The sequence below is a fragment of the Podarcis vaucheri genome (assembly GCF_965113315.1).
Source record: "Podarcis vaucheri genome assembly, chromosome: 12".
Classification (NCBI taxonomy): Eukaryota; Metazoa; Chordata; class Lepidosauria; order Squamata; family Lacertidae; genus Podarcis; species Podarcis vaucheri.
This window is the reverse complement of record NC_138750.1, coordinates 44,103,167-44,117,129: the sequence shown is the minus strand read 5'-3', so window position 1 is coordinate 44,117,129 and position 13,963 is coordinate 44,103,167. Positions and strand designations below refer to the sequence as shown.

General features: G+C 39.6%; 1 protein-coding gene across 6 annotated transcripts in view; it reads left to right on the top strand.

Annotated features, from left to right (window-relative positions):
* The window catches only part of ODAD2 (outer dynein arm docking complex subunit 2), a 93,025-nt gene that overhangs the window by 24,332 nt on the left and 54,730 nt on the right, over window positions 1-13,963 (top strand). For 5 of the 6 annotated variants that reach the window (XM_082193749.1, XM_082193750.1, XM_082193746.1 and 2 more), the window contains exons 8-10: window positions 8,564-8,778; window positions 10,012-10,113; window positions 11,771-11,915. In XM_082193749.1, the coding sequence (XP_082049875.1) occupies window positions 8,564-8,778; window positions 10,012-10,113; window positions 11,771-11,915 (462 nt within the window). The remainder of the gene's footprint in view (window positions 1-8,563; window positions 8,779-10,011; window positions 10,114-11,770; window positions 11,916-13,963) is intronic. The other variant, XM_082193751.1, reaches the window with a different exon arrangement.

The window sequence follows — 13,963 nt, the reverse complement described above, 5'->3', positions numbered from 1 at the left end:
GGACACACCATTTGGTTTGTTGCATGGCAGGAAACCCCAGATTCATTTTTTGCGTATGTTCGGGTCACGTGCGTCTGTGCCGGTACCTGCTGCTTTGCAGGGGCCAGATGGATCCAAGTTCCGAAAAATGATCTTCTGTGGGTATGAGCCAACAGCGAGTGCATGGAGGTTTGCATTTCCATCAGGTGATCAGAGTAAGTTACTGATCAGTAAACACGCTGAGTTCTATGAGCAGGATAAAAAGACACAAGCTGCTGTCAAGCGTGATGTTCTTTCAGAGTGTCTCTCTGATTCAGAACAGGAAGATTCTGAGGGGGAGGAAGGAGAGGCTGAGTCTGATGATGACGATCAGATAACTGACCAAAGTCAGGAACAGGAGGAGGTATCGGTAGTTTCTCCACAAGATGTTAGGAGAACACCCAAAAGCGAGCCCAGTTCCCCTGTGAGTGTAATGGAGAGGATTCGAAAACGTTTTAAGTCAGAGGGGGAATCCTGTGATGCTGAGGACACATTTCCTGGTGGCAGTGAGTCAGAGGTAACATCTGAGTTTATGCCCAGAAGGTCTAGTCGCACAACAAAGGGCATTCCACCTGAAAGGTACCAGGCAACATGTGCGTGGGCAAAATTTGCACAGTGTGATTCTGGGAGTGTTGAAGGGGTTCAACAGGTGCCTGGGAAAGATGCCGGGAAGGGGCACAAGGCAAAGGGGAAGGTGTTGAACTCAAAAGGGTCTTGTCAGAATGTGCAGCAAGGGGGGGTGTTGAGGTTGGAACTTAACAGGTTAAGTTCTTCCCATGATGCCACACCATTCTGACGTCAATTTTGGAAGCTTGGGAGGAGCTTGGGAAGAGTATGCCAGTCCCACTCTGTACTTTGTGGGGAAAGGATGCAGTTTTGTCATGGCTGCAAATAGTCCTGGAAATTCCTGAGAAATGTTGGAATAAAAGCTGTAAATAGACAAACCTGGACTGTGTGTGTTTGTCTGGAAGCCAAGCTACGTGACAGTTTTACACCGCTGTGTTATCTCTGCTACGGTGTGACTGAGAGCTCGGAGCAGAGCGTGCGGCAGGAGAAGTGTGCCGGGCAGTAAAGAGCTAATTGAGGATCGCAAATCAATTAGCGGGGGTCGCGCCAGATCAATCAAATTCCACAGTCTCAGTCTCCAGCGATGGTGGCTTCTCTTCCATCAGTTTCCCCTAAATCGACAAAGGCAGTTTGTGCATGTGTAGGTCAGATCAACAAGTTGTCGAAGGGGGTCTCTCTTTTGTAAGGCTGGACTTCTGCCGATATACATTGCATTGATTCTGGACTTTTCACCCAGATCCTAAGCACATTTCTTTGGAAGCTATATCAACTTATTTCCATGGATTGCCTAGGATTGCAGCAATTGGCAAATAGCTGCTGCTCTTCCTTTAGAGTCCTACACCTGGTTTCTCTTTGAGCAGACATCCAGTTCTTAAAGCAGGAAAATATCGTATTTTAATGAAAAAGGTCAACTGTCTTTGACAGTGCATTCAATGATCAAAACCATTCCTCTTTTTAGCTTTGCCCCTTATGATTTGAATAAAAGGAATATTTCTCTTTTTACAAGAATTGTCTTTGGTTTAAACGTCAGACACAGTCGGGGTGTTTCCAGCTCACACAGCATGTGTTGCCACCGTGCTAAGTAGTTCTAAAATCTAAGTATTCCTGGCTACTCTGGATAAGAAACACATTTTATTCCTTAGAGTAAAATTCACACAGTGGTTATAATTAACAGTGTCACATAGTTCTTATAGCAGACTACTGTCTTCAGGTTTTCAGTGATTGCGGTTTGGCGGGGGGTGGGGAGAACCATTATAAGATTTTATTTTTTTTAATGGCCAGGTTAAACAGGGTGTTATGCTCATGAACACCAGGCTCCTAGCTGTCATTCCCTCCATAGTTCCACCCCCTAAAAGCTGCTGTTGTATTTGGGGACATCATTCAGTGCAGCGCAAGGCTGCAGTAAACAGATACATATTAAAGAATCCTGAAACACTGTACTCAGTGGTTTATGGCAGGATATGAAAATCGCAAATTTGCTTTAAAGATAGAGCCTATTTAAATTGACACTTAGTTCCTGAAAACTGTATTTTTCAATATTCAATCAGAGGAGAAATTTAAGATTTGGACTCTCTGTTTTACCAGAGACAATATTGTTTCCTTATTAAACTGGGAGCTCCCAAATATAATCCAGGGGCATTTTTAAGTAAAGAAAATGCAGGCTACAAGTTGTTGCCGAGATAATTCATTCAGAATTGCCTTGGCTTCTTTCCAGTAGCACTTGACAGTTTTTGTAAGATAAGGAATATTCTGCTAAATACTATGCCAAATCTAGCGTACGCTGAATGTTTGGTAAGCAGCTGGCAATTCTGTTTGCCTTCATTAGAGCTATATATTTTAAAAACTCAAAACTAGAGTCCCATCGTCTCTTTTTCCTGAACAGAGACCCAGGTTCACAGTATATCCACAGTGCCAACTTAAAAGTAATTCAATAGTTATGCTTTCTCTTCAGGAAGCTGTAGGTGTTTGAGGAGATGCTGGGGATTCTCATCAGTATCGCAAAATTAGAATTCAGTCTCGGGATTCTTTGCAGACAGTTAACCTGGTATAAATGGAATATATGTGTGTGCTATAGATATATCCAGAAACACTAGCCTTTATACTTCCAGGCACTGGGAGGCTGGTGCTTGGATTACTGGTGAGAAAAGACAGAGAAGCTAATGCTTCTGCTAGGTCTGCTTTAAATTCCTATCGAACATTTAAAAAAAAAATTAAGAAGAAGATAGTATTACAGTGGGAAAGAGCTGTTTATTGTTGAAGCCCAACACATTTAAGAGTTATATATGGTGTTGACCAGAAATACAGAGAGTCACTCCACCATGTGAGGTCTGGAATAATTTTGCTTTACAGCATATGGTAAGAAAACTGCCTCCTGTTTGCACATTTCATGCAATTTAAGAGGAACAGGAAGAAGAGAGACCTTTTGGAGTCTTAAAAATCTCATCTTCTGTGCTGTAGATTCTCTTAGTCTGAAATTTTCCATGCTCTGGATAATATCTATTACCTTTCTAAGTGTTGGGAGGACTCCGTTTCAAGATTTATTGATCCTGATGTTAAAAACTGCAGCTGTTTGCCCAGTTACATATGCATCAGACTAATCCGAGTTGATCCAGTGAGTGTGATTTGTTCGTGCATTCAGATTGCCTCTCCTATGTTGTGCCTTATGTGTACAAGAGTACTGTAAGGAACAAACTGGTATACTGCACTGTGCAGTCTTGGGAGGAGGGGAAAACTAAATTTTGGTGCCTCCTTTGCCCTCTACAAGAAATAGGAACTGTAATAAGGGGGCATGACTGAAAAGGATGACTGCAGAACCTTAGAGTACTGAGGCTCTCTCTCTGTCGCTGCCCCCAGCCGCATCATTCAGTTTTGAAATGCATGAAACCGAAGGGCTCCCATACTTAACCAAAGATTTGATTGGAATAAATCTTGCAAGACATGTATTTGGCCCTGCTTGCAGAGGAACAACCAGGTGCCCACTAGAATGCTTCTGATAGTTCCTTTGCAGCCCTGATATCATTTGTGAGGCAGGTGGGTGTGGCTTAGAGGAAACAGTCTTGTGGGCCAAACTGGGACCCCTAAAGGTAAGGTACCCCTGACCATTAGGTCTAGTTGCAGACGACTCTGGGGTTGCGGCGCCCATCTCGCTTTATTGGCCGAGGGAGCCGGCGTTTGTCCACAGACAGCTTCTGGATCACGTGGCCCGCATGACTAAGCCGCTTCTGGCGAACCAGAGCAGCACACGAAAATGCCATTTACCTTCCTGCCAGAGCGGTACCTATTTATCTACTTGCACTTTGATGTGCTTTCGAACTGCTAGGTTGGCAGGAGCAGGGACCGAACAATGGGAGCTCACCCCGTCACGGGGATTTGAATCGCCGACCTTCTGATCGGCAAGCCCTGGGCTCTGTGGTTTAGACCACAGCACCACCTGCGTCCCATTGGGACCCCTAGGAAAAGGTTAAACTAGGTCTTCCATGAGCACAGTATGCCTGCCACTTACAGGTGTAAGTACACCTTTGACTTCAACCCTGCACAAACTTGAAAAAAGAAAGTGCAGGGTTATCATCAGGCTACACCTCCCCTGGCTGACCAAATAAAACTTGAAGAAACCAGAGCAAAAATATAATGTAACCATTCAGTAGTTCTCTTGCTTTATTTCCTAGGGGAAAAGATGACAAGGGATCTGACTGGAAATGAAATTAATTACTGTAATTGAACACATTAATTGCAAACAAGAGCAGCTCAAAAATGGCTGGATATTTCCGAAATAATCCTACTTGCTGATAAGGATGTACGAGCATGCCTCAGTCCACTCTGACATAAATTTTCTCATTCATCCGGTATTTTCTATTTTGCTGCAGTTGCTTTATTTTGCACAAGTATTTATTCTGTTTTGTCATCCACCGATGTAGAAATATGTGTAGCGTATCTCGGACATCAACAAATTAAACACTTGCCCTGTGTGTTCCTTTTCAAAGTTAATGAATTTCCAGAGGCAAAGTAGCCCTGTTAGTATTTTGCAGCAAAACCGACAAAGACTCTTGCGGCAACTTTGAGACAAAGTTAATGAAGTAGCTAACGGTCAATTGCAAAGCCATCTGTGCCTGGGATCCCAAATATGTATACTAAATAATATGCCCCATTGAATTCAGTTGGGCTTTATCCTGGATAAGTGAGATTAGGATTGCAGCCTCACTATCTTGATTTTACAGCACATGGTAAACTTAATTCTGTCTCATTTTTGTACACTCCAGTCTTAGGAAAGCATAGTTTGCCACCCTGCTATGCTTCCACTTATGTCCTGGGTTGTATGGTTTCCTATGGGCATATTAAACATTTCACAGGAACTCTTAATACCTTTTATACAAGTACTTTTTGTAGTGCAACATTTTATTTCTTAAATCTGTATTTTATACAGCAAGTAGCCATGTGTGTGCATCTGCTGAAAAAGTGCTTTAAATGTTTTCAGTAAACAAGTTTTACTGTTGGACAGCTTGATATCCTCAGGCTTTAATTAAAGAGCACAGATAAAGTCAATGGATAACAAGAGATCACTTATTTCTATGTGAGAAGAACAATAATGAATAATGTGAACAGTCTAAATTCTCTTGATGGTGTGTTGTCTATGGCTTCTTCCAACTTGCCTGCTTATTGAGTTCCTTTTGAAACAGTATGTTTCAGTCCTCACAGGTTAAATGGAATATAGTACTAATATATAAAGCAAAGTGAAAAAGATGAGATATTATTAACAAAATAAAAGTGTTGTACGTTAACATAAATGAAATTGCAGTGAGAAAACTTTAGATTACCTCCATGTAAAAAAGGGGAAATTAGACCTAACTGAAATTAACAAATCCCCAGAAAGCATAAGGCTACCATAAGCAAGGCACAAGAGCCATCCATCGTTTCCCACTAGTCCTCCTTTGAGGAAGCATCCAGAAGACATAATTATCAGCTGATGTATTTCTGTGTTTTGTATTTTGTCATCCCACATTTATTCATATCTGATTTGTGGCTTTTGGGAACAATGAAAGATGTGGATGGGTGGATGTGCTTTTGTAGTTTATAAATGTGCCTTTACCTAAGAACTTCCTGTGTTAAGGTTCCACCTATATTGTATTCTGATGAATGTGGATGGAATATCAGGAATTAATAGCATGTTTATTGACCCTAGAATAGGTTCTCTTAATTGTCTCAGTGTTGGTTTCTATACTGGCAGAGGTGGGAGGTTCTTTAATTTTTTTCCTGAAAAGAACCCCCTCACACACACATTTTTATTGTAAAATAGCACTTCTGCACACAAAAAGAGAAGAAAAATATAATGACAGGAAGCCGGTAATTAAAGCCTGTTCCCTCCTTTACTTTATTGACAGATCTTTTCTTGGTTTTTTTTCCTAGCTGTCACTGCAAGAGATGGATAATATACCTGGTTCATTTTCCTCCATTTTTTTCTTTGTATTCTCTTTTTTCTTTTATGTCGCATGTTATAATCTAAATTTCTCTATGTCTACATATTTTCTTTTTCGGTTTTAATTTTTAAAAATAGAGACTACAGTAGTGCCTGTCTGCTCAGTAGTCAAAATCCATGCAAAAGATTGTTATTGTAAATTCATGTTTTTTACTTAGACTCTGAGGGAAAGATCGTGGATTCAATTCCCAGGCAAGGTCATTTTCCAGGAAGGCAGGTCCATGCAGCCCAGTAACTCAACATTGGGAAATATTTAAGCATCTCCTTACAGATATATAATGGCATATTAGATGGGATAGGAAATCCAATAAAACACAATAAATATTATAATGTAGTATTGGGGGGAAAAGGTTTGAAAACTAAATACAGGCAGAGTATTTTATAGATTTTCAGAATTATTATTATTATTTAATTAGTTTTCCAGTGCCAGGAAATATGGTTCCTTTTGCCAATATCGGAAGACTCCCCAGAAGTAGTCAACATGGAGAGGAAACAATTTGGCTGCTGGTAGATATGGTAGCACATGTGTCTCACATCACATTTTACTTAGTCCTCAGTCACTGCATTTTACAGAGTTCCCACGCCCTCGTTTGTGAAGATGCCGCATCTTTCTTGCTGTGCCGAAGTTAAACCAGGAAGCCTTCAGTTACACTTAGTTTCCCATTACATCCAAGCTGGGAGAATATCATCACCAAGTTTGGAACAAGCCAAGTCCCTAAACCAACTTCAAAATATGGTTTAAAAGCCTGGCTTTCCCCCCTGAACTTGGTTTCTGATGTGATGGGAGATTATGACTAATTGAAGACATCCTAGCATAAGTGAAGCATGCTGAGAAGTGAGGAGGGAAAGGGCTGTGAGCACAAGCATAAGACTTGTTTATATACATTAAAGATATTATTAATGCTTATTGTGGGTATTTTTTAAAAAGTAGTTTAATGCTACTTGCAAACGGTCTTGGGAAGATTTGTATCCTGAAAGGCGTGCTGTGAAAAGGCTGCTGTTGCTGCTATTGTTGTGGTTTATTGTGATTTTTTGACTTATTAAGCCAATGTATGATCATCCAAGTGCAACTACTGTGTAGGTCAGGCACAGGCAAACCCGGCCCTCCAGATGCTTTGGGACTACAACTCCCATCACCCCTGACCACTGGTCCTGTTAGCTAGGGATGATGGGAGTTGTAGTCCCAAAACAACTGGGGGGCTGAGTTTGCCTATGCCTGGTGATCTTCCAGATGTTGAACTACAGCTACCATCAAACCTGACCATTGGCCATGCTGCCTGAGGCTGATGGGGGCTGACCAACATCTGGAAGGCCAAACACTTACCAAATCTAGTATAGGCTAGAGAGGGGGGTGTTGTAATCAAATAAAGTGTAAAGTGTCTCCCCTATATGGAGACTCTAACTTGCTAGGTCCAGCTGTGTTTTTAGTACAATTGTATTAGGAATAATAATAATAATACAGCTGTACCTCAGAAGTCGAGTGGAATCCATTCTGGAAGTCCATTGGACTTTTGAAACGTTCGGAGACAAAGGTGTGGCTTCCGATTGGTTCATGACTGTGCAGGTGCGCCGGAAACAATAGCGGAAGCCACTCCAGATGTTTGGCATCCCAAAAAAGTTCGAAAACCGGAACAGTCACTTTCGGTTTTCAATCGTCGGGAGCTGAGGTACAACTGTGATAATATCATCATCAATAAACCGCCCTTCATCAATAGACCCTGGGCGGCCTACAGCACAGATCACAAAATACGTAATATAAAACACGCACGAGCTTTCTTTACTAGAGGTTTTCCACTTTTTACATTTTCCACTGTCCATTCCGATGGCAATGCACTATAGATTGTTTAATAGTTAATGATGCCCCTGAAGAACTTAATTTCTTTTAAAACTTTCAGTAATGTTTCTTCCGAGTTGCATTGGGTAAATTTCCCATGACTCCTAGGCTTGTTCACTAGGAGGAAAAATGGTCAGTGTTCTCAAGGCCCCTGCAAAGCAGTTCTCTGACACCAGCTGCATAAGGCTTCTACTTCTGCTCCAGCTGAATCCTCTGCTGTTTTTGTTTTGCTCTGTTTCAAGTGTATTGTTTTGAATGTATTCCTTATATTTTCCTCACGTGAGCCACTTTGCATTGTAAAACTGGATATTAATCTACGTAAATTAATTCTGAATAACTTGTGATATTTGTATCACAAGCTTATTTAGTAAGTCAATATTAGATCCATTTTGGGATGTTCCATTTTGAGATTTTGCCAATCATAATCTTTTCTTTTTAAAAATGTTAAATTTTTAATTTTTAATCTTGCGTTGATTAGTAGGGAGGTTGTATTTTTTTTCTCCTTTTGTAAACCGGGAGGAATGCTGGAATTTTTCATATGCCAGCAGGAAAAAAAACCCTATAAAACCAATCTTCCTAGATTTCCTTTAGCTTGCAAATTTTTCAGCATGTTTTATTCATGTGGAAATGTGATGTTCTCCCCCCTCCCCTCAAATATTTTCATCTCTTATTAGAAGTATACTTTTTTTGATGAACCAAAGTATGAAAAACATTATCAACATATGGAAGCGGTTGAGGCAGATGATTATGGCCAAGCCCAAAAGTTTTACGACTATGCAGAAAAGAATGTATATGAGAAGCCTAAGAGTCCTCATGTAAAAACCAAGCCTACTGAGAGCAAGAAATTAGAACCATCTCTTAAGTGGAAGAGCATGCCTGGCTCCCGAGAGTATGTAACTCTTTTGACAGATATTGCCAATTAAAATTAATGGTTTAAAAGAAATAATTAGCACTATGTGATTTTAACCCCCTCCCCCCCAAAAAAAGTTCAAGTATTATTTTTAAAAGATCTGGGCAACACCCATATATATATAAGGATCTAAATATATAGTAGTATTTTAAGGAAATACTACCGATACTCCCCAGTAATGCAGTATCTATGGTCCTTTTCTCAGAATTTTATTGTTCTCTTTCCAAATGGTTCAGTACAGCCAGCTTGCATCTGTGGTCAGTAGTACTGGCACAGGGAGACATCTCTCACTTGCCGAGCTAGAAGGAAAATGCTGTACGTAGTATTAAATAGTCCTACATTTTTTGTTTGTTTTATTCCAGGAGGTTTACTGTGATTGCCCATGTGTGTGATTTTCAACCCTGCTGTGATAGTGTGTGTGTACACACACACACACACACACACATACACACACACACACAAATGGCCCAGCTACCAAGGCCAAACCAAGTCATGGTCAGAACAGAACGTCTTAGGCTCATTGCTGGATGCTGTTATTATCCATATCTGCAGTTTGTGGACTGCACTCTCTCCTTGATGTCCAAATCTTTATTTAAGTTCTTGCCCCACCCTCACACTGCATTTGTATTATGAGGGGGCTTTAAAGAATTTTGATGTTTTAAGAACTAATTAGTTTTTCTAATTGGGCAATGTTTTGTATTTTTCTTAACAAGTGTAATACAAGAGCAGATCATTGGTTTAAAAAAATCCAAGAGAAGACAAAACATATATATATATATATATATATATATATATATATATATATATATAATATATATATATAATATTGTTGTGAAAACTGCTGGAAAAAAAGAAGAAAAAGTGCAACTGAGTGTTTTCATACTAAATATCATGACCATGGGCCAATAAAGAATTAAGTGTGATCAGGTCCATTGAAATCATTAGGCTCAGTGCACATTTAAATGTGCATTAAATTGTGGGCAACATTTTAAAATTCAGCAGCCCTTCTTGCTAATTTGTAAAGACATCCTGAGGCAGGGAGCATTATATCCTTAAAAACAGGTTATCTTTTGGCCTTTTTGGTGGCATTAAGCAATTTAAATCTATCTGATTGATCAAGTAACTTTTCCAGATATAAATGTACACACACATTTATGGTGTATTCACAATAATGTTGAATGTCATATTAACAAACAAAAACTAAATATTTAGGGGCAAAGCAAGGAAAGAAAGCAAGGATGAAAAGGAAATGAAACTGACCCCTCCAGAAAGCAAGAAAAGAACGGGAGCAACATCCCCCGGTTCTGGTAAAGGGTATGTAATCTCTATGTATAATAATAATAATAATAATAATAATAATAATAATAATAATAGTAATAATAATAATAATTTATTATTTATTATTTTTACCCCGCTCATCTGGCTGTGTTTCCCCAGCCACTCTGGGCGGCTCCCAAACAAATGTTATAAGCCTCTTCCTTGAATGGAAAAAACCCCCAGGAAGCTAACTATGTGATATCAGCACCTCAAATTAGCAAAAAAATCTAATCGAATAGTCTAAACCAGACTGTGCTATCATCAACTGAGACTCTTCGGTTGTTTCTGAAATGGAAAGTTCTTTGGTTATTCCCACTCCTGTGCATGACCGAAGAGGGAACTCCCAAGCTGAAAATATAAACCTGTTGGTTCTGGCAGGATTGTCTCATACTTGCATCTGCTACCATTTTTCCAATCATGGTCAGAGAGGAGATGATTGCTTGGCTTACTGTACCAGTAACTTGGCTCTTAACAGACAGTTCCTTAGCTCACATTTCTTAACCAGGGTACAGGGACAGATTGATTTTTTTAAAAGCCTTTGCTCTTGGAATTGAAGTATCCCTTCCAGGCGAGTTTTTTATTTTTTATTTTTTTGTAATCTCTTCCCCGTGTCTCTATTTAATGTTGTGGGACTGATCTGGTATCAAAATCTGAAAAGCAAATGAATGCCTCTCTTCCAAGAGTTGTCATGTTCAGTCACATTCTTTCTCTGATTTCAGAGAGTTCATCAACATGAAATAATAATATGGGTCAAAACAAATAATTTTGATGTTATATAAATAGATATCCCCTACCCTGTGTGGGACACAACAGTGGATTGTGTAAACGTAACATAACGAAGTTAGTTATTGAAACTAGCCAACTTGATTATAAAACAGCTATAACATAATATTAGTGGAGCAGATGGGTTGGGGGTTGGGGAAGAGTGTACTCAACATTTTCGCTTGCAGACTGTTTTCCCAGGAAAGATTATGCCCACCTCAGTGTGCTGTTCTAAATGCACACAAATAAATGATACTGTGTCCATGTATTTCCCCCCCTCTATGTAAGAGAAAAACTGCTTGGGTAGGGAAAGTTGACTAGAAAAAAATGGCACGCGGGAACCTCCCAATGCTGCAATAAAGTAAAAACAAAAATTGTGAGGAGACACTCCATGTGTCCCCAACCTACGTCTAGTTTGTCCTTCAGAGCATGAGCTCAGATATGGAGTATACCTTACTGTTAAGTGTTGCAGAGATGATGCATGTTTAAGTGTTTTGGTTATGTGGTACTTAGGTCCTCAGAATGAAATGTGTGTGGCGGTGTGTGATACTGGTGTGATACTAGGTATTTTGTGTTTTATTAGCTTGTATTTTTTATGTCGTGAACCACTCTGAGATTTATGGATGGAGGCGGTATACAAATTTAATAAATCATAATAATAACAAGTGTTCCAACAGCTACACTAGTTTTACGATGATAATAAACAGTGCCTGTATGACTACATGAAAGGTTGCTAATATGCATTATATGCAGATTACCATTTCAGTGTGGCATGCATAAGGGCTCTCTGTAAACCACATTAGAATGAAGTTGCACACCAGAACTGTCTGATAGATTTCATCTTTCTGTCCATAATATCTAATGTAAGTGGTTTTATTTATTTTTTGTTTAGTAAGCTTCCAGCAAAGAGTGAAGATGTTAGTGAAAGCTCCTCAGAGAGTGAAGAGGAAGATGAACAACCTGAACGCCACCAGGAGATTAACACTGATTTGCCATCGGAATATTGGCAAATTCAAAAATTAGTGAAATATATAAAGGTAAACAAACTTTAACTTTTATTTAAAAGGCTGCAAATAATAAAATTATGTTTGTGTTCTAACTCAATACAAAACTTCATTCCAGTTTGTTTCTTTTCTCCCATGTTGCTATTCAAATTGCACCATTTTTCTCTTTTGGAAGCTTTAACGTATTTATTTTTTAGGAGTACCTGCAATTCCATTTTTACTCCAAACAAATGCCTATGATCGCAGCATCAGTCATGCTCCGCTGGTATGCATGTTGAATCTGAGTGGAATAGCAAGGCTGTCTCAGTCCAGCAGACTGGGGATTGTGCCCACAGTTTGCTAATCCAGGGAGAGAGAAAATGCATTGACTTTGACATCAAAATATACCAGTGGGATCAGCAACAAATTTCTAGTCAGAATGCCAGCCAGCCAGCCAGCCATGCCGTCTCCCAGGATACTCAATTACCCTCTCACCTCCCAGTTTTCTTACCTCTGCCCAGCTGTCTGTTAGCATTCCATGGCCACTGAGCATGCTCAGTGTTTATTGGGCTGTTTGGGGTTTCCCCCACTAAGTATTTGGATTTCTAGAAAACTTGAAATTTTCCCCAGGTCTGCTGGTAACATCTCTGTTGTGCACGGATGGTGCTGTTTTGTCTACATTAGTAACTACATTTGGAGAAGGAGTGATAAATAGGACTGTATGCAACTTTGTATAAGATTCACTCAGATTGAAGCTCTTTATCCTCATGGGTTTGTTTTCTTACATGACAGTTATACAAACTTGAGATTCAGGTTTCTGATTTGCTGCAACGGGCAAAAAAAAGACTGTCATGTGGAGCTGTATTTATTTTTGCCTCTGAAAATGAAAGAAAATGCAGAGATACAGGAGCAGACATGCAATCTTTGTACAAGCAAGGATCTAAACAAGAGCAAAACAACAACAGCATAAATCTCTTTTCTGTAAAAGCAAATCAGTGACCCACAGTATCAGTTTTGTAGCTGTAATGAAAAACAAAACTATTTCTTGTGCTTTGTTTTAAAATGGAAGACCCTCAATTTATTTTCACTTTCCTATGTTATCTATGACATACATATGAAAACGCCATGTAAGAATTTCTATTAAATTTAAAGAGCACGGCCTTTTATCTCCCATTTCTTGTCTCGAAGACTAGGAAGAACAGCAGACTTGGTCTATACAGATAAAGCATATATAATTAATTCCAGAACACTTCTCCTTGACTATGACAGAAGTATGAAGAAACATAAACTAGCATTAGATGAATATTGCAAATTTGTGTTCTTAAACTATCAAGTAACACACAGGAGTACTATTATTGTGCCATACACACACTTGCTAGTTGCAGGAAACATGATACAAGCATGCCATGAGGCGTTCATAGGCTCATGATGTGAGGATGATGGGAGACCAAGGGTTCTCCAGAGGCCTCGGACACCAGCTATGGGGATATCATTATGCTTCCACTTGCTTAAAAGGTAGAAAAGTGCCATCACTCTCTGAGGCTTCTGAGTTGCCTCTTGTCTTCAGTGGCATTTCATTTTCCCCGCCCTTTCTTGAAGAAGAGCTTTTAATCACTTGGTTATTTCTGGCCTTATTTTACTGTTTTTTTTTATGTGACGTTCCAGGGTGGTGGTTGTTGTTGTTGTTGTTGTTGTGGTTGTGTGTCTTTTACTCAATAGTTTTCATTGCCATTTGTAGTTCAGAATATGTTGTTGTGTTAATTCCAACCCTTCCACCTCAGACTCCTTGTCTGCTTTCTTCCCTTACTTTCCCTGCGGCGTTTAAACACCTGCTCCCTCTGGAATTAATTCCTCTTTGCTAATTGATTTCATAATTGATTAGTTATTTCTTCCAGCGATGCTTACTCTAATTAACTGCTGTGATGGATTACTCTACACTTCTGTTTGATTTCCCCTCTCGCTATTGCGTGTGCGTTAAAAAACAACAACCATGCATACACCTGTTGGCAGGCAGATGTATTCATTTTTAGCTGATCTTTCCTCTAATTTCTATTTCATTTGGTGAACATACCTTGAGCATGGCCATTCATAGGGCTCGTGGC